General features: G+C 37.2%; 1 protein-coding gene across 3 annotated transcripts in view; it reads left to right on the top strand.

Moving 5' to 3' along the window:
- Positions 1–23,953, top strand: part of MFN1 (mitofusin 1) — a 47,383-nt gene extending 23,430 nt beyond the window's left edge. For all 3 annotated transcript variants that reach the window (XM_008266537.5, XM_070072480.2, XM_002716333.6), the window contains exons 8-18: positions 4,051–4,204; positions 5,002–5,069; positions 10,559–10,680; positions 12,417–12,543; positions 12,650–12,754; positions 14,088–14,190; positions 14,309–14,538; positions 16,649–16,801; positions 18,274–18,470; positions 20,607–20,741; positions 23,313–23,953. In XM_008266537.5, the coding sequence (XP_008264759.1) occupies positions 4,051–4,204; positions 5,002–5,069; positions 10,559–10,680; positions 12,417–12,543; positions 12,650–12,754; positions 14,088–14,190; positions 14,309–14,538; positions 16,649–16,801; positions 18,274–18,470; positions 20,607–20,741; positions 23,313–23,394 (1,476 nt within the window). In that variant the 3' untranslated portion in view covers positions 23,395–23,953. The remainder of the gene's footprint in view (positions 1–4,050; positions 4,205–5,001; positions 5,070–10,558; positions 10,681–12,416; positions 12,544–12,649; positions 12,755–14,087; positions 14,191–14,308; positions 14,539–16,648; positions 16,802–18,273; positions 18,471–20,606; positions 20,742–23,312) is intronic.
- The last annotated feature ends 1,507 nt before the right edge of the window (positions 23,954–25,460 follow it).

The following is a 25,460-nucleotide window of genomic DNA, read 5'->3' as shown; positions in this document are numbered from 1 at the left end:
ACAATACACATTATAGAATAGAACTATTCTATTACTTGTAGAAAGAATATTATAGAAAAGTGATATGGATGTGTGAGAGAGACCAACTGAGCTACTTGAGGGAAAACCTAGTTATTTCAGAAATTTAAAATTTTGTTTTAATTTTTTGTTGAAATATGCATAACAGAAAAATACATAAACTGTACATGTTAAGCTCAGTGAATTTCACAAATTTAACACTTGTTTCAGGATCTATGTCAAAAGGCATAACACTCCCAACTTCAGAATCTACCTTCCTGGTCTTTTCTATCCTCTACCCTCCCATTTAATGAAAACCACTTATCAGAACTTTTTTTTTTTAAAGATTCATTTTTTTTTTTATTTGAGAGGTAGAGTTACAGACAGTGAGAGGGAGAGACAGATAAATGGCCACAGCTGTGCTGATCCGAAGCCAGGAGCCAGGTGCATCTTCCCAGTCTCCCATGTGGGTGCAGGGCGGACCATCTTCCACTGCCTTCTCAGGCCACAGCAGAGATTGGAAGTGGAGCAGCTGGGTCTAGAACCGGCGTCCATATTGGATGCCAGTGCTGCGGGGGAGGGGGGGAGGGATTAACCTACTGCGCCACAACGCCAGCCCCCTTTTTTTGGTGTGTGTGTTTTATTTTTTGAAAAATAATGGATACAAATAATTATTGTCAGTATAATTGATAGGCTTTGTGTCTCTTTTTTAGAAAACTTTTATTTAATAAATATAAATTTCAAAAGTACAGCTTTTGGATTATAATAGCTTTTCCCCCCATAACTATCCTCTCACCCACAAACCATCCCATCTCCTATGCCCTCTCTTATCCCATTCTTCATTAAGATTCAATTTGTAATTATCTCTATATACAGAAGATCAACTCTATACTAAGTAAAGATTTCAACAGTTTGCAGCCACACAGATACACAAAGCATAGAGTACTGTTTAAAGACTAGTTTTACTGTTAATTCTCATAGTACAACATATTAAGGACAGAGATCCTACATGGGGAGTAAATGCACAGTGACTCCTGTTGATTTAACAATTGATTTATGACATCAGTAATCACCCGAGGCTCTTGTCATGAGCTGCCAAGGCTATGGAAGCCTTTTGAGTTCACAAACTCTGACATTATTTAAACAAGGCCATAATCAAAGTGGAAGTTCACTCCTCCCTTCAGAGAAAGGTACCTCCTTCTTTGATGGCCCCTTCTTTCTGCTGGGATCTCACTCACAGAGATCTTTCATTTAGGTTATTTTTTGCCAGAGTGTCTTGGCTTTCCATGCCTGAAATACTCTCATGGGCTTTTTGGCCAGATCTGAATGCCTTTAGGGCTGATTCTGAGGCCAGAGTGCTATTTAGGGCATTTGTCATTCTATGAGTCTGCTGTGTATCCCACTTCCCATGTTGGCTCGTTCTCTCCTTATGAATTCTATCAATTATTATTAGCGGACACTGGCCTTATTTATGTGATCCCTTTGACATTTAATCCTATCATTATGATCAGTTATGAACTTAAACTGATCACTTTAACTAGTAAGATGGCATTGGTACCTTCCAACTTAATGGGATTTGGATCCCAAAGCAAGTTTTTAGCTTTACCCTTAGGGGTAAGAATGACTTCTAACAACATAAATTTTTCTGGTATTCAATTTTATGGCATGGAATCAGAGTATCTGCTTTTTTTTTTTTCTGGTTTCTTTGGCTCTATATTTTGTTGTATACATCCATATTGTTAGGTGGATTTGTAGTTCATTTTTTTTTTTTTTTTGAGATTTATTTATTTGAAAAGCAGAGTCACAGAGGGAAAAACAAAGAAAGACCTTCCATCCACTGGTTCACACCCCAAAAGGCTGCAACAGCTGGGGCTGACTAGGCTGAAGCCAGGAGCTTCATCTGGATTGGATTCCACATGGGTGTAGGGGCCCAAGCACTTAGGTCATCCTCTACTGCTTTCTGCGGCCATTAGCAGGGAGTTAAATTGGAAGTGGAGCAGCCAGGACTTGAACTGATGCCCATATGGGATGCTGGTGTTGCAGTACTGGCTTATCCCACTATGCCAGAATGTCAGCCCCAAGCTGTGCATTTTCATTGCTTTATAGTATTTTATTCTGTGAATATGCTTAAATTGATTTATTCATTCAGCTAGAGATAGGAATTTGGGTAGATTTCCTATATTTAGCTATTTGTATAATGCTGTGTATTTTTTTTTGTATATGCCTTTCTGTTGTGCATATGTATGCACTTTTTTTGGGTATATAACTGATTTTTATTGTGGTGGTTGGTTGATCATGATCTCTAGGAAATATTCAGCAGTGTCTGAAGATGTTATTTATTGTCACAGCTTGGGAGGTGTGCTACTGGCATCTAGTCAGGTAGAGGCTTCAGATGCTATTACACAACCTTGTAAATCAGCACAGCCCACCAAAGAAAGATTAAGTTGACCCAAACCTCAATAATGCAAATGCCAGTAAGCTGAGTGTATCTGTCCGTGGGTAGAAGTGCTGCATTACACGTCAAGAATATGTCTGATTTTAGTAAACACAGCCCAAGAGTTCTCTAAAGTACTCAGGCCAGTTCATATTCCTACCAGCAGATTGAGAAGTTCAGGTTAATTAACATCATCTACAACACTTTTATTTTGTTTTACTTCATTTTAGTCACATTGGTAGTTATAGAAACTTCTCAAAGAATAGAGTTTCTGACATTTGGTCTGTAAATATTTAATTTGCATGATGCTTTGATTTTAATAATATGAATTTATTATAGAAAATTTAGGAAAATTTACCATCTCCCCTCATTGCTCATATTTTAGATTTCATTTCCCCCAAATTAGAATTTTATTTATTTAGTGTATTTTTTTAAATTAATTTTTTAAGGAATATAAATTTCATAAGTACAACTCTAGGAATATAGTTATTCTTCCCACCATACCTGCCCTCCCACCTACACTCCCATCCCTCTCCTCTTCCCTCTCCCCTTGCCAGTCCCATTCTCCATTAAGATTCATTTTCAATTCACTTTGTACACAGAAGACCAACTCTATGCTAAGTAAAGATTTCAACAATTTGCACACACACACACACACATACATACAAACACACAAAACTGTTTGAGAACTAGGTTTACAGTTAACTCTCATAATGCAACTCATTGAGGACAGAGGTCCTAAAAATGGGAAGAATTTTATTTAATATACAATTTTATATCCTGTATTATTTATTGTAGTTTTATAATTATGTTTTCAAACTGGGGCTCACTTAATCATCAGAGAATTAGGAAATTTCACCCACAAACTGATCTTCCCCATGTAGTTTAGCATTCTACTTTAGCTTAATTTTCTTACACTGTAATATAAAAATTTCTTACCATAGCCCTAATGCTAACAGCTAGTATTAAATTTTACCTTCTCACCCTTTATCTTAACTTTAATATTCAAGTGCTAGTCTCAAACCTTACATTGCAGTTCTAATCTCTAGTTAATGCACTCTCCCCAAATTTAGTTCCTACTGTTTTTAAGAGAAAAATAAACCATTTTTGCTGATTCCAAAATGAAAGTGGCCTCATTGTAGCAATATTAGTATAGCACTTATTTTCTGATTTCAGAGGTATTAATAGTTTCAATGAAGAAAATTTGGAAGATAAAATCTCCTTTGGGTATTGCCTGCATGCCACAACTATTAATTTGTACACATTTATACGTTGTTTTTTTGTGATATAATCACATACATCACTAATATTAAAATGGTAGCTTGATCTGTGCCACAATGGTAATCACTTGTCTGCAATGTTTTATAATAGTTGTATAGTATTTGATGGCCCACCAGAATTTTAAATATTTGTTCAAAAGGAGAATCCTTAATTTAAGAGAGATTTCTTATTATGAAATATCAAACTTCATTTATTAAAATATCATGGACTTGTTAAGTGTATGGGAACTATTACTATACTTTCACTATAAATGAAGTGTAATATTGGACTATAGCTGGTTTTTACTTAAATTTGTTTAAATTATTCCGATTCCTTTTATACTCTATTTTTCTTTGTAGGTACGCAGGCAGCACATGGAAAGATGTCTTCATTTCTTGGTGGAGGAGCTCAAAGTTGTGGATCCATTAGAAGCACAGAATCGTATCTTTTTTGTTTCAGCAAAGGAAGTTCTTAGTGCTAGAAAGCACAAGACACAGGGAATGCCAGAAGGTGGTATGTATTAATTATAGGATTCCTTTTGAAATCCAAGTACACAGGTTATGAAAACAATAGCATTACAGAGATCTGATCTTGCTATATATTCTAGTTCTCCCCTTTTCTACAGTTTTGTTTTCCATGGTTTTAGATACTCACAATCTGAAAATATTACTGGAAAATTCCAAAGTAAGCATGTTTTAAATTGTTTGCTGTTCTAAGTGATGGTACCTTGCCTTGCCTAGGATATAACCATCCATTTGCCTAGTGTTTCCATGTAGTATATGTTACCTACCCATTATTCACTTAGTTATCACTTATAAGGTTGACTGTTATGGTATTGTAGTACTTATGTTCAGGTAACCCTTATTTTATTAATGACCTTGAAACAAGCATAGTGATGCTGGCAATTTGGATATGTGAAAGACAAGCTATAAACTGCTTCCTTTAAGTGAAAAGTTGAACGTTCTTGTCTGAATAAGGGCAGAAAGAAATTTTGTGCAGAGGTTGCTAAGGTCAGTGGTAGAAATGAATCTTCTGTCCTCAAAAGTGTGAACAAGGAAAAAGAAATTCATGTTTAGTCTTGCTGTTGCATTTCTAGCCACAGAAGTTATGGCCACAATTCATGGTAAGTACTTAGTAAAGATGGAGAAAGCATTAAATTAGCTATGTATGAAGAGGGAAAAACACAGTATAGTATATATAGATTTCAGTTCCACCTGTGGTTTCAGGCATGCACTGGGATTCTTGGAACATAACCTCCTTGATAATGGGAATGACTGCTAGGTTTTATAATCTTTGCCTATGTGTTACAGGTGGAGCACTTGCTGAAGGATTTCAGGCAAGACTACAGGAGTTTCAGAATTTTGAACAAATTTTTGAGGTAGGAATTTTGTGATTGCATTGGCTAGTATAAAACTTTGGTATTGGTTGGAGAGTGTAATCTACTTTTTGTTGTTTATCTTTGTCAATAACCTTTGCTGTTATTTAGTGTAGTTATTGAAACAGCTGAAACAAGGAAAGTTTGAAGAAAAGAAGCCCCTGAAAATGGATGATCTGTAAGAATTCAGAAATAGATTGTAATTTCTTTTTCTTTATATACTTATATATAAAAATAAGCTATTTCCAATATTGCCTATGTTTTGCAATGAATGAAATTCTGTGTTTAGCCATTTGGAGCAAGAGCAAATGAGTAATTATTTGAATGGATAATAGAGCAAAATATATATAATTTATAAAGATATGGAACATGGCTGATGTTTTTTGGGTAAATTTTATTATATTCATTAGTTGTTTCTACTTTTGAAGGCTTCACATTCTGTGCAAGACTTCTGAACAAATGAATGAATAGAAAAATAATTAAGATATAGCTCCAGTACTTTAGGAAGCTGGTTGGAAACTGCTGAAGCACATCAGTAGCTACTGTGGACAAGCATTGTAGAGGAAGGATAATTTTTTATAAGTTAAGAATTTGCTGCCTTTTCCTCATCTTTATCTTGGTGAGAGGCAAAAAGACCATTAGGCAGATGAAGGTGAATTGTTTGAGAAAGAAAGCCCACTATGTTGGTAAAAGCTCTCTAATTGTTAAGAAGCTACTAGAAGGAACATCAAATCTTCTCAAGCTAAAACATAAGATAAGTAAGTAAAGTCTCAGTTATTCAAAGATCATTGTTTTTCTTTTTTTTTTTTAAAGATTTATTTTATTTATTTGAAAGTCAGAGTTACACAGAGTGTGAATGAAGGAGGGAGAGGCAGAGAGAGAGAGAGGTCTTCCATCTGATGGTTCTCTCCCCAGATGGTCGCAACGGCTGGAGCTACGCCGATCTGGAGCCAGGAGCCAGGAATTTCCTCCAGGTCTCCCACGCGGGTGCAGGGGCCCGAGCACGTAGGCCATCTTCCACTGCTTTCCCAGGCCATAGCAGAGAGCTGGATCAGAAGTGAGCAGAAAGGATTTGAACCGGCGACCATAAGGGATGCCGGCACTGCAGGCGGTGGCTTTACCCATTACGCCACAGTGTCAGCCCCCATTGTTTTTATTTTCTTTCCTTTTTGATTTCACAAGACAGTCGATCCTGTCCTCACTCTTAATCAGTTGTGTAATTCATGGAGAAAATATGGAGATGATCAATTTCTTTATCTTTCCTTATTTATTGGCCTTTAAAAAAGTTTTTTGTAGGTGCTTATCATTGGTTTCTTCTACCAAATCATATACCGTCCTGTTATGCATTTATACCTCTTACATCATACTAGTTCATGGTATACTTTTTGCTTTCTCTGACTATATGAGTGAAAAATTGGGAATGAGAATAATAAAAATGTGCTATAGAGCATTGGTTCCCAGTGGAACCAGTCACATGAGATGCTTTAGAGGATGGCAGGCCACTGACCTATTCCAGAGACTCTGATCCAGGGTTCATTGGGAATCTAAAATTATATATAGAAAAAGTTGGTTGTAAGCAATAGCTCTTACATAAAATCATGGAGAATGTCATACTTTAGAGTTTAAGTAGGGGGGCCAGCGCTGTGGCGTAGCGGGTTAAAGCCCTGGCCTGAAGCACTGGCATCCCATATGGGCACCGGTTCTAGTCCTGGCTGCTCCTCTTCCCATCCAGCTCTCTGCTATGGCCTGCAAAAGCAGTAGAAGATGGCTCAAGTCCTTCAGCCTCTACCCACATGGGAGACCTGGAAGAAGCTCCTGGCTCCTGGCTCCTGGCTTCATATTGGGGCAGCTCTGGCCATTGTGGCCATCTGGGGAGTGAACCAGCAGATGGAAGACCTCTCTCTGTCTCTACCTCTCTCTGTAACAAATAAATAAAATAAATCTTAAAATAGGAATGTGGCATACCTAAAATAGAATCAACTAAAATTATTTGAATTTGTATAAAGAAATGTGAGCTAGACAAAAAAATTTTTTGTCTGGATCTATTATAAAGGATCAAAGCATTTTCTGAAGAATTATAATGACAACTTTTGGCAGCTTTTTCCCAAAGCTAAGATTTGTCACTTTTTAAATCGGGTTTAGTAATTGATGATTTCTTAGAAATTGATGACTTTCTGGGACTTTATGGTTTGGTACGTTTATAATATAGATATCTTGTGTCCTTTCCAACATACTTATGTTTACATATTAATTTTAATTGAATCTGCTAGTGATTTAATTGCTTTATCTTGTAAAGAAACTGTCTCCTGTCCTTAGTTAATTTATTAATTGATAAATACTAATTTTTTGGGTTTTAAGCATTAAGTGAGCATTCATCTTTTTTTTTTTTTTTTTTTTTTGACAGGCAGAGTGGACAGTGAGAGAGAGAGACAGAAAGAGAAAGGTCTTCCTTTGCTGTTGGTTAACCCTCCAATGGCCGCCATGGCCGGCGCTCTGCGGCCAGCGCACCGCGCTGATCCAATGGCAGGAGCCAGGTGCTTCTCCTGGCCATTGGAGGGTGAACCAACGGCAAAGGAAGACCTTTCTCTCTGTCTCTCTCTCTCACTGTCCACTCTGCAAGTATGTTTACCTCTCCCACCAGAGGGAGAGGTAAACAAATAAGGCTGAATATTAACATGTGGTATTTTGAGATAAAAGCTATATTGATATTCTTTCTAGTCACTTTAAGGTACATTGAAATAATACATGGGAACCAGTGTTTGTGGGGTCTGTTGTCAAGGCGACTTGACAAGTTTGTTGGTTATGTTTTTAAATTGCTCTTAAAAATATTAATATTTACAAATACATAACTGTGATTATCAGCTCCTTTAGATATTATTGGGAAATCAAAACTCTTAATTAGGATGTGGATAAATCTTTAATAAGTTTTATAGTAGCCTACAGGACACCCTGACAAGATGGCATTTAAATTAGTTTAATATTGGCCGGCACTGCGGCTCACTAGGCTAATCCTCCACCTGCGGCGCCAGCACACAGGGTTCTAGTCCCGGTCGGGGCACCGGATTCTGTCCCGGTTGGTTGCCCCTCTTCCAGTCCAGCTCTCTGCTGTGGCCCGGGAGTGCAGTGGAGGATGGCCCAAGTGCTTGGGCCCTGCACCTGCATGGGAGACCAGGAGAAGTACCTGGCTCCTGGCTTCGGATCAGTGCCATGCATCGGCAGCAGCGGCCATTGGAGGGTGAACCAACGGCCAAAGGAAGACCTTTCTTTCTGTCTCTCTCACTGTTCACTCTGCCTGTCAAAAAAATTAGTTTAATATTTTAAATTTCTTGGAAATGTAGGGTTCCTGATGAAATATGTCTGGGAACTGCTGCACACAGTGTATGCATGCTCTCTGTGGAGATCATTGGTGTATTAATAAGGACACTGAGAAATAACCCAGAAAACAAACTATTTAGATTAGACTTACTCTCAGTACTGTATTTGAGAATAGAGTGTTTCTTTTTCAGGATGCTTCTTAATACTCTGCAGACCAATGGGAAAACTTGTGTGGGATACTTAAAAGAAGTATTAGAAGAAGATTCTATTTTATTCTCTATATTTATTCATCATCATCTTTTTTTGAATGAGAAATGACTTATATTGCCTGATGACTACTGGAGATCTTTTCTTTTCTGTCCAGTCTAGCTCTAACATTGTGCTGTTACCTACAGATTTGGATTTTCATTGCTGATATCTAGATCTACTTCATCGAGGAACATAGAATTTATTTTGTTTTCTTTTAAAAATATTTTTATGCTTTCATTATAATTTTTTGTTAAGTTTAACTTGGCACATTTATGAGGCAGAGTTATTTAACATAAAACCAAAGGTTTGTTTTGGTCATTAAAAATAAGTAGTTTACAATTTAAATGTCTAGTGTTATGTAATTATTGGTGGTTTTAAAGGAAAAAATATTCAGCAGTGTTTTACATTTCCTTTAGGCACATAGAAAATAGGAATAATGTTACTTCCCACCAGCAGTATTTTTTTTTTTAAGATTTGTGAAAATGGGTGATGTACAGTGATTCATCATGGGCAGAGGGGAAGCTCTGCAGTGCAGGAAAGTGATGGGTTCTGAGCTAACTATAAACTGCAGACTAAATAAATTACCTTTATGTCCCCTGTAGCTGAAGAAATGAATTTGTTTTGTTTTCTGTACTTCAAACAAATTATTGACGAGGGGAGCTAAAATGACAAAAGATTATACTTTTTTTCTGAGTGAAAATCAATTTCTGATTTGAAGGCTAAACATAAGATTTTAAATGATACATTGATTGAATATATAAGATACTAGTGATTTCAGAGTAATGTAGTACTAGATAGAGTATTAGGTGAATACCATTTTGAAGCTTGAGAGATTGGAGAAAGAATAGTCTACAAATTTTATAGTTAATAGTAATTATAATTGTATCCCTAGTCTTTGAAAAGTTTAACACAGAGTATGAACATATTCTACAAAACATCTCTGTAGTTACTAGGGTGTATATGATTTGGATCAAAGATAGAAACCTGTCAAAGACTGTATAGTGTTTCTCTGTAAAAACTTGTAGTTATTTTCAAATGTTTTTTATTTCAGAATTTTATTTTCAATGAAGTAAAAATGAAATGAGGGTAATTGTAATTATAATAATTTTGCAAATTTTTTGATTCATAGTAAAATCTAGTGAGATAAAAATAGTACAAGTTTTCATATGTTGAAAATTGATACAAGAATTGCACAAAATGGATGTACCCATCATGTGTGTAATGCATTCTGATGTATTCACTTTCTTTTAAAACAATGCTGGTTATGAAACACTGATTTGTACAATTAACAGGTTGTGAACTGCAGTTAGCTTAAAAGTGAAACAGATGAGGGCATCATTCAGACTTGTGCACATACCTTAGTTTGAGGACAACAATAAGATTATTTTTAAATAGTTGCAGATATTTTTTCTTTAGATAATTTAAAAGATAATTTAAAATGTTATTTAGATTGTTTACAGTTTTTTTTAGATTGTTCGCTTCTAATCAATATGCATCCTTTTTAGTAACCTGAAATGAATCATATTCATAATTCAATTCAGAACTATATTTAGATTATCTGTTATGAGAAAAATCAAGAGAGGTAGTCTAGAATAAGGTTAAAGATAACCCAGATAAAATTAACAGTTCTATAGGAGAAACTTTTGTTTAACACAAATATTTCTATTTGTTTTTTTTAATGTTGTAGTCAAACCATTGCACATTACTGTGTAAGAATACACAAAGATATGAACTTGCTGTTAGTTTTTTTTTACTTTTGAATCATTGTAATTCTTTTAACTTTTATAACTTTAAGTTGTTTTTGTCATAAATTTATTTTCTGTCCTTGCTTCAGTTTTAAGTTAACAAACAGCAAGTTTTTGTGTTTAAATTCCTGAAAACGTTGGGATGGAATTACAGTAATGTGTTATGGCTTGGGCCCCTCGCAGGAGTGTATCTCGCAGTCAGCAGTGAAAACAAAGTTTGAACAGCACACTATCAGAGCTAAACAGATACTAGATACTGTGAAAAACATATTGGATTCAATAAACGTGGCAGCAGCAGAGAAAAGGTATGAGTTCATCTTATTGAAACATAAAAATGTTAGCTTTTTTGTGTCAGACTTGTTAAAACTAAGATTTTTCATACTAAAGTCAATAATGTGGATTTTAGTGATGCTTATTTGTTTTTAAATGAGTATTTGAAAGTATAAATGTTAATTTTGTAGTCTTGAACATATCATTTATGTTCCTTGGAGCTCAATATTGCCGTGTATGAATTGTGATCTGAAAATGTTTAGTGGCTTTCAAATGTCTTTAAAGCAGTGGAAGAACCATTTTCTTTCAAGTGGAACTTTATGAAGAAATCCAGAACATGCATTCAGCCATGACTCATTCTTTTATATATTAATACACCAATAACCTTGAAATTATTCTTTTATGCCAGTTGTGTGTTTTGTTTATCAGCTGGTGAAAAAATAAGGTAATAGTACCTGCCAACCAAAAAGTTGATCTGGTAAGCAGTACCCTTATATGTCATACTGTACTGCATTATTTTATTCCATTTGTTGTCTTATAAAATTGGAAATTAATACATCAAAGTACCAACATTATCTCAATGAAAAATATAGTTCTCACAGACTTTGTATACTTGAAGTGAAGATCAGGATGTTATTGGATATGACAGAAGTACTGATGATAAATCTCAATTGGATAATTAGTGGGTGGGCTTAATCTAGTTAAAGGAAACAAAGCATCCAATATTAAAGTTCAAAATGAATTTATGCTTGCTGGGAACAATATTCCCCTCATGCCCCACATATTACATGATTTGGATACTTTGCATTATGTGCAAAAGTAGAAAACTGTCCACGTGTAAAACAGAAGGTAAGAACCTTGAGTCTGATCTCAGCCCCTGTACAGCCTCTGTATAATGAGGTTGTGTTGCTATAGGGTCCCTGCTAGCTCAGTTGCTTTATTTTAGTGCCCAAAATTTGGATTGGCCTTATTTTTAAAAATATAGCACACTGTAGTTGGGTTTTTGGCCTAGTGCTTAAGATGTCCGTGTCTCATACTAGGTTTGATGCCTGGCTCTTCTCCTGAGGCCAGCTTGCTGTTAATGCAGACTCTGGGAGGCAGTAATGATGACTTAAGTGATTGGGTTCTTGCCATCCATGTGAGAAACTGGATTGAGTTGTGGCTCCTAGCTTTGGCCCCAGCAGGGTGGTGTTGTGGGCATTTGGAAGTAAACCAGTGAATGGGAGCATTCTGTTTCTGAAATAAGTAAATGGAAAAACTATATGTGTATTTATCTATTGAAGTAACTATGGCACAAAGGAGATATATTTGAATATAGTTTGTGTAATCATAGAGACTCTTTACACTAAAAATCGTACTAAAGGGATCTCAGGTTTTTCTTTTCCTATTTCTTCCTGGGATCAACAAACTTTCTGTAAAAGACCAATTTGTAAATTTTCTTGGCTTTGTGGGTCATATTGTCTTGCAACTATTATTTCTATAGTTTTAGAGCAAAAACAGCCCTAGACAGATAATAAAAGAATGCTTGTGGCTGTGTTCCAAGAAAACTTTAACAAAAATGGAAGCTGGCTGAATTTGGCTTGCCACAGTGCCATTTGCTGCTGACCCTTATTTAACTAAAATTGAATTCTTTTAGATATTTAAGTATAGATTTCTTTTTTCTTGTGTCATACTAATAGTTGGTTCAAATCATTTAATGTGAATGCTCTTCCTTAATTGTTTTGGGATATTAATATACCCTGAATATTGATTACTCTTCATACCATAATAGAGTTTATTCAATGGAAGAGAGGGAAGATCAAATTGATAGACTGGACTTTATAAGAAACCAGATGAATCTTTTGACATTGGATGTTAAGAAAAAAATTAAGGAGGTTACTGAGGAGGTTGCAAATAAAGTGAGTAACAATAATTTCATGCTTAATATATCTGAAAATGCAACATGTTTTGATAATGTTTTCCCTTAAAAGGAATATTTTAAGTGTTTTTTTTTTGTATTTTCAGGTTTCATGTGCAATGACAGATGAAATCTGTCGACTATCTGTTTTGGTTGATGAATTTTGTTCTGAGTTTCATCCTACTCCAAGTGTATTGAAAGTATATAAAAGTGTAAGTTTAAGGTGTAGTTAAATTTTCTGAGGGGTGGGCATTGTGGCTCAGCTGGTTAAGTTATTGTTTTTAAAATTGCCTGCATCCCATTATTGGGGTGCCTGTTTAAGTCCTTGTTGCTCCACTTTTTTTTGTTTAAATTTATTTATTTATTGGAAAGGCAGAATTACAGAGAGAGAGAGAGAGAGAGAGAGAGAGAGCGAGCACCCACTGGTTCACTCCCCAAATGGCCTCAATGGCTAGAGCTGGGCCATTCTGAAGCCAGGAGCCAGGAGCTTCTTCTGGATCTCCTACATGGGTGCAGGAGCCCAAGCACTTTTACCATTCTCCACTGCTTTCCCAGGCACATTAGCAGGGAGCTGGGTTGGAAGTGGAGCAGTCAGAACTCAAACCGGCACCTAAATGGGGTGCTGGCACCACAGGCAGCAGCTTCACCCACTATACCACAGCACCAGCCCCGCTGCCCCACTTTTCATCCAGCTTCCTGCTCATGCATCCTGGGAGGCAGTAGATGATGGCTGCAGTGCATGGGCCCCTGACACCCACGTGGGAGACAGGGAGAAAATTCTGGACTTAGCTGTGGTTGTAGGCATTTGGGGGAGTAAACCAGCCGATGGAAAATTTATTATTTCTCTCCACCTCTTTCTGTTAGTTTTCATTTCAAGTAGATAAGAATAAATACTAAAAAAAATATTCTGAGACAGCTCCCTCATCTTATTCCATACTCTTACTTGTTTAGTGCCAATTTTTTTGCTTAGTGCCATTTTAATATCTATGTGGCAATCAGTACACAACCTGTTACTCTCTCTTGTACTTGGCAATAAATGTAAATTTACCTTGTAGATAAAAACTATACAAGTTTTCCCTGTAACAATGAGGTTAACATCATTTTAGTGCTTATTATGTTTTAAATGTCTTTATAAAATATATTTTCTGGGGCTGGAGTTGTGTAGCTGGTTAAGTGACCACCAGCGATACTGATATCCCGTATGGGCACCAGTTCATATACTGGCTGCTCTACTTCTGATCTAGCACCCTGCTAATGGTCTGGAAAAAGCAGCTGAAGATGGCCCAAGTGTTAGGGCCACTACCACCCATGTGAAAGACCCCAATGAATCTCCTGGCTCCTGCCTTTAGCTTGGCCCAGCCCTAGCCATTGCAGCCATCCAGGGCATGAATCAGTGCATGAATGATCTTTCTATGTCTCTCCCTCTCTCTCTCTCTCTCTCTCTGTAACTCTGACTTTCAGATAAATAAATAAATCTTAAAAAAAAAAAAAAAAACTGACACTTTCTGGCAAAGAAATAATGTAGACATTTACTATTTTCAACAGGAGTTAAATAAACACATAGAAGATGGTATGGGAAGAAATTTGGCTGATCGGTGCACCAATGAAGTGAATGCTTCAATGCTTCAATCCCAGCAAGAAATTATTGGTACTATTTATGTCTACATGTCATGAGGTGGTGGTGGTCTACTTTCCTTTGGCTGTTTCATAGAAGGTGGAACATTTTCTTTTGTTTGTTAAAGTAAATGTCACTTTGTTTTCTCTAGAAAATTTGAAACCTTTGCTTCCAGCTGGTATACAGAGTAAACTACATACACTGATCCCATGCAAGAAATTTGATCTCAGCTATGACCTGAATTGCCACAAGTTATGTTCCGATTTTCAAGAGGATATTGTATTTCGTTTTTCTCTGGGCTGGGCTTCCCTTGTACATCGATTCTTGGGCCCTACAAACGCTCAGAGGGTGCTCCTAGGATTATCAGAGCCTATCTTTCAGGTATGTATCTTGATTCTACCAGTTAGAACTCTCTATTTTTTGCTTTTGTGATTTCTCAAAACTAGGTTTACCAAATCTGCATATTTATTTGTAAGCTGATACCTATCTCCTAGAGCCATCTGGGTTGGGTGTACCAGGCAAAATGGAAAGGCAGTCTGAAAGTTTTCATCCAGTACAAAGTGGTTCTACATTCATTTTCGAAACTGTATTTTCCTAAAAAGGTTTTGCTATCAGACTTCAAATAACTTGGAATAAATGTGGGCATTTTAAAAGGAAAATTTAAAATTTATCAATAAATTCAGTACTTTTCCCGAAAATGTATAGAATAAAAAGACCACCACAATTTGGTGTTGGAACATTTCTGCAGCCCCACCACTAATCTGCCTTCTGTTAATATGGATTTGCCTTAAAAAAAAAAAAAGTTTATTTATTTATTTATTTGAAAACGGAGAGTTGGGAGTGAGTGAGTGAGTGAGTGAGTGCTTCTTTCTACTGGTTCACTCTCCAAATGACTGTAATGGCCAGGGCTTGGCCAGGCTGAAGCCAGGAGTTTCATTTGAGTCTCTCACATGAGAGAGCCCAAGTATTTGGGCCACCTTCCACTGCTTTCCCAGGGAGCTAGATCGGAAGTGGAGCTTCTGGACATGAATTGGCACTCATAGTGAATGGTGACCTTGCAGGCAGCGCTTAACCTGGTACACCACAACGCCAGCCCTGGGATTTGCCCTTTCTGAAAATTTCCTGTAAATCGGATCATACAAAAACCATGGCCTTATATGGTTGATTTCTTTCACTTAGCATGTTTTCAAAGTTTATCTTTATAGTATTAGTGTTGAGTGTTGTTTGGATATTTCATTCCTTATTATGGCCAAGTAGTATTTCTTTATTTAAAAAACACATCCATTCATCAGTTGGTGGCAATTTGTTTTCACTTATGAATAATGCTGCTGTGAACATTTGTGTGTCTGTTTTTATGTATCTTATGTGTTTTGAAGACATATATTCTGGATAGAGCTCCTTTATCAGATATGTGATTTCTAAATACATTTTTGAGTCTGGCTTGTCTTTCAGTTTTCTTTTGTGTAATTTGAAATTTAAAAGGTTTTTGTTCTTAAGTCTTATTATGTTAATGAATTGTGCTTTTGATATAATTTATTTTATTTTTAACAGTTTATTTATTTGAAAGTCAGAGTTACAGAGAGGCAACGGCAGAGGGAGAGGGAGAAAGCGAGGGAGAGTAAGGGGGAGGGAGAGGGAGAGGTTTTCCATCGGTTGGTTCACTCCCCAGATGGCCACAGCAGCCAGAACTGTGCCTATAAAAAGCCAGGAGCTTCCTCCTGATCTCCCACATGGCTGCAGGGGCCCAAGGGCTTGGGCCAGCCTCTGCTGCCCTCCCAGGCTACAACAGACTTCTGGATCAGAAGTGCAGCAGCCGGGACTCGAACTGGCGCCCATATTGGATGCCGGCGCTGCAGACCGGGACTTTAACCCGCTGTGCCCCAACACTGGCCCCTGATACAATACTTTTAAAAAATAGTTTTAATTCCTTTTGAGAGCTGAGGTTTCAGTTACCAGTGGAACCCATTATGTATTATGAAAATTATTATTGGCCGGTGCCGCGGCTCAATAGGCTAATCCTCCGCCTGCACCGCCAGCACACCGGGTTCTAGTCTCGGTCGGGGCACTGGAATCTGTCCCAGTTGCCCCTCTTCCAGTCCAGCCCGGGAGTGCAGTGGAGGATGGCCCAAGTGCTTGGGCCCTGCACCCGCATGGGAGACCAGGAGAAGCACCTGCTTCGGATCAGCACGGTGTGCTGGCCACAGCAGCCATTGGATGGTGAACCAACGGCAAAGGAAGACCTTTCTCTGTCTCTCTCACTGTCCACTCTGCCTGTCCAAAAAAAAAAAAAAAAAAATTATTGTTAACAGTATCATTGGTCCAGTGTTACAGAAAATAATTTTTAGTATAGTTTTTTTTCTTAGTATATTATGATGTACTCATTATTTGGGAACATTTTATTCTGTAGATTTACTTTAGGAAATTAAATAATTTTACAGATATAAGTATTTCACATAAAGTTGTGTAATTTTTTTTCCTGCAAATTTATCAGCTTCCTAGATCTTTGGCTTCTACTCCCACTGCTCCTGCCAATCCAGGAATGCCAGATAATGCATCACAGGAAGAACTCATGGTTACCTTAATAACAGGATTAGCTTCTCTAACATCCAGAACTTCTATGGGCATTATTGTTGTTGGAGGAGTGGTAAGAAACATTACTTTTACTACAATTAAAATTTAAATTTTTGTAAAGCTGCTTGTTAGATCAGTTATTTTTATTTCTAGGATCTATAAAATGATAGGAAAATTTGTTAAAAGTAATGAATTAAAAAACTTCGAGAAGTCTAATTTTAAATTTTATGTATCTGTATCCATCTGTATATCTATATGCACAAATACATCTTTTGAAATACCACCAACTATCTAATCTTTAAAATAATGCTTCCTAATTATTTTCACATATTTGTACACTGGAGTGACATAAAAGGTCTAAGTGTTCTGTCTGGTATTTTCTGAATGTTGAGGGGATCTGTCTTGAAGCATTATTTATTAATGCATTTTTTTTTTTTAATTTATTTGAAAGGCAGGGAAACAGAATTCTTCCATCCAGCGGCTCACTTCCCAGTGCCTGAAACAACCTGGGCTGGACTAGGTCATAAAACAAGCACCCAGAACTCAAGCCTAGTCTCCCATGTGGTGGCAGGGACCCAAATACTTGTGCAGTCACCAATGCATCCCAGGATGCACATCCGCAAGAAGCTGTAATGGAGAGCACATCCAGGAATAGAACCTGGGCACTCTGATATGGGATGCAGGCAACTCTCGTATTTCTTAGTTTAAAATCATTCACCTAAAACAAATTTTTTTTTTTTTTTTTTTTTTTTTTTTAAGATACATGAAATCAACTTAACAAATCTGGCAGGTTATAAAAGTTCTTGCCTGATATTTATGTGTGATCCCCTTTCAGCTGATAGAATTTTCATTAACTTCAGATTTTTTTATGGACAAAGAATATATTTCAGAAAATGGATCTGAAAGATGTATCAGGAGGGGCAAGCATTTGGTGCATCTAGAATTAATATGCACTTAGGAATCCCACATCCCAAATCACGGAGCCTGGTTTGAGTCCTGGCTACCCTGCTTCCTATCCAGCTTCCTGCTAATGCACCTGGGAAGGAAGCAGATGGCCTGAGTACTTGGGGCCCTGCTACCCATGTGGGAGAACAAAATGGCATTCCTGGCCTCTGGCTTTGGACTGGTCCAGACCTAGCTGTTATGGCCATTTGGGGATTGAACCAATGGATGAAAGATACCTCTCTGCCCTCACCCCTCCATCTCAATCCCTGGTTGCTCTGCTTTTTCAAATAAGTAAATATACAATTTCTTTTAAATTGAAGATTAGCAGTCAATTTTAATATTGACCACGGCCCAAGCACTTGTGCCATCTTCTGCTGCTGCTTTCCCAGGCACATTAGCAGAGTGCTGGGTTGGAAGTGGAACAGCTGGGACTTGAACCAGTGCTCATAGGGAATGCTAATGTGGCAGGTGGCAGCTTACTACTGATCTACAACACTGGCCTGCTACAATACCTTTTAATAATACTCCTAAGTGTTGTTTTGTTTTTTGTTTTTTGTTTTTTGTTTCATTCTCATTGTAAGCTATGACTTTATCTTACAGATTTGGAAAACTATAGGCTGGAAACTCGTATCTATTTCATTAAGTATGTATGGAGCTTTGTATCTTTATGAAAGGCTGACCTGGACAACCCGTGCCAAGGAGAGAGCCTTTAAACAGCAGTTTGTGAACTACGCAACTGAAAAACTGCAGATGATTGTTAGCTTCACGAGTGCAAACTGCAGCCACCAGGTGCAACAGTAAGTGGAAAGCTTATTATGGAGAATGAAATTTATTTTCACTGTTGCAGTCCCAGTTTATAAGTTTAAAAGTATTCTTAGATCTCAGGAGAATTACATAATAAATGCCTAGTTTTACTCAGTCTCTACTTTCCTACATCTTGAATATTTGTTTCATTGCTTTACTAAAAATATGTAGAGCATCAGTTAAATCAAGGCACATCATTCTGTGTTTGGATGCTGCTGAGAGCAGAACTTAAAAGTTCTGAGAACTCAAGATCATTGCAGTTTAATAGAAGAAATAATTATAGCACAAAGTAAAAGTAGTAATATGAAAAAGATAAAAGTGTTCTAATAATGTGGGACTCTAGAAGTTACTTAAACCAGAAAGGATACTGTTCAAAAAGGTGTTGTAGAGGAGAGGTAGCATATGAGATTGCAAAATAGGAAGATCAGAGAAAATCCTCCAAACCAGAAGCAAGAAGATGGGGGAAAGGAATGTGTATAAGAAGTTGGAGAGAAACATTCAGTATGGCAGATGTGGATATAAAGGCGGGGAGATGATACATCTGATCATAAACCTGACACTAGGGACCATGCCATTGTCTGTGTGTGTAGGAACTGGGAGGTGGACAATTACGAATCTGGGGTGATGAGCCATGAACACTTAACTCTAGAACAGATAACCTTGCAGTGATGTGTATAGAACGGTACAGACTAGGGAAACAGGAATTGCAGAGAGACTGAGCCTCAACTAGAAGAATTAAAGCAACATAGAACAGAAACAAAACACTAATGATTTGAGGAACCTGTTCAGTCATTCACCAGATATTTTCTTGTGTTCCTATTTTATATGATAGGTGTTTTTTATTTGTTTTTTTTGGTGTTTTTTGTTTGTTTTTTTGTTGTTGTTGTTGTTTTTTGTTTTTTTTTTTTTGGACAGGCAGAGTTAGAGAGACAGAGAGAAAGGTCTTCCTTCCGTTGGTTCACCCCCAAAATGGCTGCTAAGGCCGGTGCGCTGTGCCGATCCGAAGCCAGGAGCTTCCTCCTGGTCTCCTATGCGGGCGCAGGGATCCAAGCATTTGGGCCATTCTCCACTGCACTCCCGGGCCACAGCAGAGAGCTGGACTGGAAGAGGAGCAACCGGGACTAGAACCCGGGATGCCGGCGCTGCAGGCAGAGGATTAGCCAAGTGAGCCACGGCACCGGCCTATATGATAGTTTTAAATTTAGCTGATTTATATTAAGATAGATCTTTTCTCTAATGAAAATTCCTTGACTTCCAAAAGATATCAGCTGAGGCTCATATAAGTTAATGTAGCTTTCCACACTTGATCTTAGCCAAAAGGCCGAGAAGCGATAATGTAGCTTTCCATTTGCAATTTGTGTCATCAAACATTTATTGTCTACCATGTAATAGCTGTAATAGGAGTCACAGGAAATATAAAGTTGAAGATAAACTGATCCTTTTTCTTAGAGAACTTTACACTGATAGAAGCAGTCTCAAATAATTAAAATATACTAGCTGAATATTAATATTTAACAAAATATTAAAGGAATGAAACATGCTTCATTTGTCTAACTCTGGGATTTGGTGGAGGGAGAGAATGGAATGTAAAAAGACCATGAGAAAGATGAAGGTACACAGGAGAACAGTTGTAGGGAAGAAAGAATAATTTAACTGGGCTGAAGGTACACACATGCCAGTCATATTTTCGGTTGTAAAAAATGTCACGTAATGTTTGCCAAAGCTGATGTTGAAGCCAGCAGTCAAATTAAATGTAACTGTTAGTATTTTTGTCAGTAAAGGTCATTATTAAATTTTTTTTCTGTGCTGTTCTTGGCAATTTATTGTTTTATTGTTATACTTTTGAAGAAATATGCCCATCTGCATTTTTATGCATTATCCATGTTCAAAACCATACAGCAGAGGTAATAATACCCTCTTGAACATCTGTCTTGAGGCTACACAAAATTAAGCATACAGTCAATAAATAAACGAGTGCTATACCTTCTATCATACCACTACTCTTAGAAGTCTTTTATTCCTTATTATTTACATATTTATAAAAACTGTGTTCTCTTTAATATAAGGTTTACAATAAGGCTCATTCATTTTAGCAGATATTCATGATTGCTAATCAATTTTATTTTAAGAGAAATGGCTACCACTTTTGCTCGCCTGTGCCAACAAGTTGATATCACTCAAAGACATCTGGAAGAAGAAATTGCTAGGTTATCCAAAGAAATAGATCAGCTGGAGAAAATACAAAACAATTCAAAGCTTTTAAGGTATTCAATTTTTTTTTCTAATATAAAGATTTACTTACTGGTCTCATAACCAAAATATAAGTATGTAAGATCACAAATGAATTTGGATTAAAACTTAGCATTCATTGTTGGTTTAAATTACAATCTTCCAAATTTAACTCAGTATGTTTTGCAGTTTCAGTGGCATCTAATTTCAACAAGAGAACAAATACAAATGTAAATGAATTTTCATAGCTCTAAACTTCCTTTTGTTAAGGCTGTGTTAGTTCCCTTTCAGAACAGAGAATCTATTTAAAGTGAGTTTTAGGGCCTATATGTCCAACACCTATAACTTTTGTCATTATGGGATTGTTGAGTGTACTTAAATTTGAAGCAGTAAAAGTACACAAGATTTCCTAATTAAATGTGGATTTCTGGCTTACTATCATTTATTAAGGATCCTTTGGGGTCTAATATAATGGAGTGGGGGCAATAAGACTGGAAGTGTCCCCCTCAGGTCTTTACTTGGCAGTTCTCTCAGCTTTCTGGTTTGCCAGCATCTCTGGGAGAATTGTTAAGAATCACTTAATCTCTGCTGTTAGGTCCACAGCACATTCTACCTGAAATTGCCCATGTAAGAGCAGCTTAGTAGTCACTATCTATCCACATCACCCAAGTGAATTTTATGAATTTCATTGTTCATATTTTAAGTTAGATAAATACACTTTTCAAACTTGATAACTATATCCAAATTTTTTTTGGTCTTAGGTAAGTTTTTAAATGTTTTATTTGGTTATAAAAATGATAAGACAGATTATTGGGAAGTATTCTGATTTTGGCAGAACTGACTTGTATAAGCATGAATGGTTTGAATATTCTAAATCTAATTAATCATCTTTCTAGTAGGAAACATTTTAAAACAACTACTATAATATTTGAATCTCCATTGTTATAGATTAGGCAGTCACTTGGATAGAATTTAACATGCCTAATGCTTCAGGAGAGTTGCCTGCAGAAATATAGAAAGTGGGCTTAATGTCATATACACATTTAATTTGCATAACCTCAACCACATGTGCACAGTAATGAGACAAAATAAGACCCCCTTGTCGACATAGTATGAAAGAATGAGATACAAATTGGTATTATTCTGTCAGTTTTATTTCCAGTTCTCCTTTTTAAAAAAATATTTATTTATTTGAAAGAGTTACATAAAGGAAGAGACAGACTTTTTTAAATGATTTATTTGAAATTGTTAGAGAGGGAGAGACAGAGGAGAGCGATCTTCCATCCACTGGTTCACTCCCCAGATGGCCCCAACGACCAGGGCTGGGCCAGGCCAAAGCTAGGAGCTTCATCGGAGGTCTCCTACATGGGTGCAAGGGCCCCAAGCAATTGGGCCATTCTCTGCTGCTTCCCCAGACACATTAACAGGGAGCTGGATCAGAAATGGAGCAGCCAGGACTTGAACCCCTGCCTATATGGGATGCCAGCATTGCAGATGGTGGCTTAACCCATTGCACCACAGTGCTGACTAGAGAGAGACTTCTTCCATCCACTAGTTCACTCCCCAAATGGCTGCAAAGGCCAGGGCCAAAGTCAGGAGCCTGGAGCTTCTTCCAGGTCTCCACATGAGTACCGGAGCCTAAGGACTTGGGCCATTCTCTGCTGCTTTTCCAGGCACATTAGCAAGGAGCTGGATTGGAAGTGGAGCAGCTGGGTCTTGAACTAGCACACATATGGGATGCTGGTGTCACAGGTGTTGGCTTTACTTGCTACACCATAATTCAAGTCGCTCCATTTCTCCTTTCTTGTGGACATTTGACTGCATTAATACATATGAGTGTACTGTTTTGTTTTTGTTTTTTTCAAAGATTATTTATTTGAAAGGCAGAGTTATGGAGAGGCAAAGATAGAGTGATCTTCATCTGCTGGTTCATACCCCAGATGGCTGCAACAGGCCTCAACAAGCTGCAATGACCAGGGCTAGGACAAGCAGAAGCCAGGAACTTGATCTGGGCCTCTTAAGTGGGTTAGGGGGCCAAGGACTGGGGCGATCCTCTGCTGCTTTCCTAGTGCATTAGAAGGAAGCTCAATCAGAAGTGGAGCAGCTGAGACACAAACTGACACCCACGTGGGATGCCAGCATTGTACGTGGTGGCTTAACCTGTTACATTGCAACATTGGCCCCACTTCTAGTGTTTTAAAGAACTGTATATTATCTCATCCCCTTTGACATCTACCAGCCACTTTGCATATACATAAAACCATTTATTCTCTATACTTTACTTAATGGCAATTTTCAAAGATAATCATGATTGTGTGTGAACTTCTATGCTAGGTGATGATTCTACTGTCTATTACACTTTCAATCTTATTAAAGTTTGTAACTTTTATTTTGGTGTAATTACTTTTAGGTCTGTGTTTACTGTAAAGCTACAATAGTACATATAATGAATACTTTAAAAAGGATTGGTAATAGATGAGTTTGAGTTCAGATAAATGTACCAGTAGCTAGCTAGTGAGTTTTTTTTTTATAGTGGAAGAAATGCATTTTTTTCATTGACCTTTATGATAACTAGATTGTTTCTTTCTTTTTTTTTTTTCAATTAGAAATAAAGCTGTTCAACTTGAAAATGAGCTGGAGAATTTTACTAAGCAGTTTCTGCATTCAAGCAATGAAGAAAAATCTTAACAGAGATTGCTTTGGTGTGACCATCATAGGAAATGGAACTTGGAAGAGTGGGACAGTTATTTTTATGAAATAATTGTAAACATGAATTATACTAATTGTACCTAAATAGCAAATCCCTGCTAGGTTCTGATAATGATCTATTTAGGGTATTTGCATTTCTGAAGAGTGTTGGGACAAGTCTTCAGTTTTAATTTGGGTATAGAAAAGGCTAAATCATTTTTGTTAAAATAATAAACCTTTTAAGATCAACAGAACCACCTGTGTGACCCCTGAGGGGTGGGGCCTTGAGCTCTCAATTAGGGCTTGCTTTGTTTTTGGTTCTGAAAAACTCTGCTTCCTGGCATCCAGGAGTTAGAGTATGACCCTTTCAGCTTTCTCAAAACTGGTTTTTGATGCTGTCTTTAATGGAAATAGTCACTTTCTTGTTTTGTTTTATAAACTGCATTGCTCTGTGAAGGAGTGTGGGATGTTCTTGATTGTATCATTTTTGCAAGTTACAATCCCTTCTGTTTTGGCAGGTATGTAAACCACTAATAAATGCTGTTTTTATTCCCTTTAAGCCTGGTGTAAAACAGTATAAAGGTTCATTATTATAGTCACTTATAAAAATATTTGTATCTAAATAATTTTTGACCTGTTTTTGAAGAAATATTCTCAGTTTTGCTCCAGTTACGCTTCCTGTAAGGAGAGCTTTTCTATCTCAGATTTAGGAGTGAAGTCTGAAATGATAGAAATAGCCAAAGATACAGGAGGTCTGAGTTTTGGATAACAACAGTGATGGTTAAAAGTTATTCTTCAGCAGGCATTTGCTGAATTGTACTCCATTTTAGGTCTTTAATTGTATGAATTTATCAGGGCTCCATTAAATTGTTACTGTATTTTTTACCTCAATGAAAAGTTTGTGAGTTCAAGTATCCTATTTGCTTCTGTATTAAAATATATTGAACTTGAATGGAAATACTGAAAAAAAAAAAAAAAAAAGACATTCTAGCCCCTTGTTGCACAAAATACAGGACCACCAGATCAGCATCACCCAGACACTTGTTAGAAATGCATAGTACATTGGCTGGCGCTGATCTCACTAAGCTAATCCTCCCCTTGTGGCGCCGGCACACCGGGTTCTAGTCCCGGTCGGGGCACCGGTTCTGTCCGGTTGCCCTCTTCCAGGCCAGCTCTCTGCTGTGGCCTGGGAAGGTAGTGGAGGATAGCCCAAGTCCTTGGGCCCTGCACCCGCATGGATGACCAGGAGGAAGCACCTGACTCCTGGCTTCAGATTGGCACAGTGCGCTGGCTGTAACAGTCATCTGAGAGGTGAACCAATGGAAGGAAGACCTTTCTCTAACTCTGTCAAAAAAAAAATTAAAAAAAAAAAAATGCATAGTACATTTGGCCAAGTACAGTTTATGCTTCCTTGTTATGGGAGGATAAAATTTCAGGCTTTTAAAGATACTCAATACTTCCTTTTCTGTGCCTTTTAAGGTTCTTGGATGCTAGTTAAGTCTTTTTAGAACAGGTGCAACTTTTATTTTTAAAGATATTTTAAGGAGAAAATAACTTAGGCCACAAAAGTCTTTCAAAAATAACTGTTTTTATGCAAATCATATTAGGAAGCAGTATACAAATTCAACTACAACTGGTTATTTTTAGCTTTTTTTTGCTCATATAGGTCACCAACAAGTGAGATTAGATGACAACGGCAACATGAAAAACAATGTCTAAGACTGGGAATTACTAATTTACGTTACAAATTCAAGACCTTAACCTCTTTACAAATGTGAACTTTGAAGTCACAGAGTGGTCTGGTGTCACATTAGTACAGTGCAGTAGTTCTCAAAGTTTGGTCTCTGGGTCATGAGTATCACTTTCTAAGAAGTGTAGGTTCTTGGGTATCAGCCCTGACTTACAGTCTCAGAGACGCTAAACTAATGTTTTAAGAAGCTTTCCAGCTAATCTGATTCATGCTAAAATTCGTAAATCACTGGTATGGTGACTCTGGTATAGTACATTTTCCATCACTAGTGTGAATGTCATTCCATCTGATCAAGTTTGAAAATGTATGAATGTTG

The sequence above is a fragment of the Oryctolagus cuniculus genome, chromosome 4 (assembly GCF_051225735.1).
Source record: "Oryctolagus cuniculus isolate XC-2025 breed Fujian yellow rabbit chromosome 4, ASM5122573v1, whole genome shotgun sequence".
Classification (NCBI taxonomy): domain Eukaryota; kingdom Metazoa; phylum Chordata; class Mammalia; order Lagomorpha; family Leporidae; genus Oryctolagus; species Oryctolagus cuniculus.
Note: the sequence above shows the minus strand (reverse complement) of the source record. Positions and strands in the feature narration are given on the sequence as shown.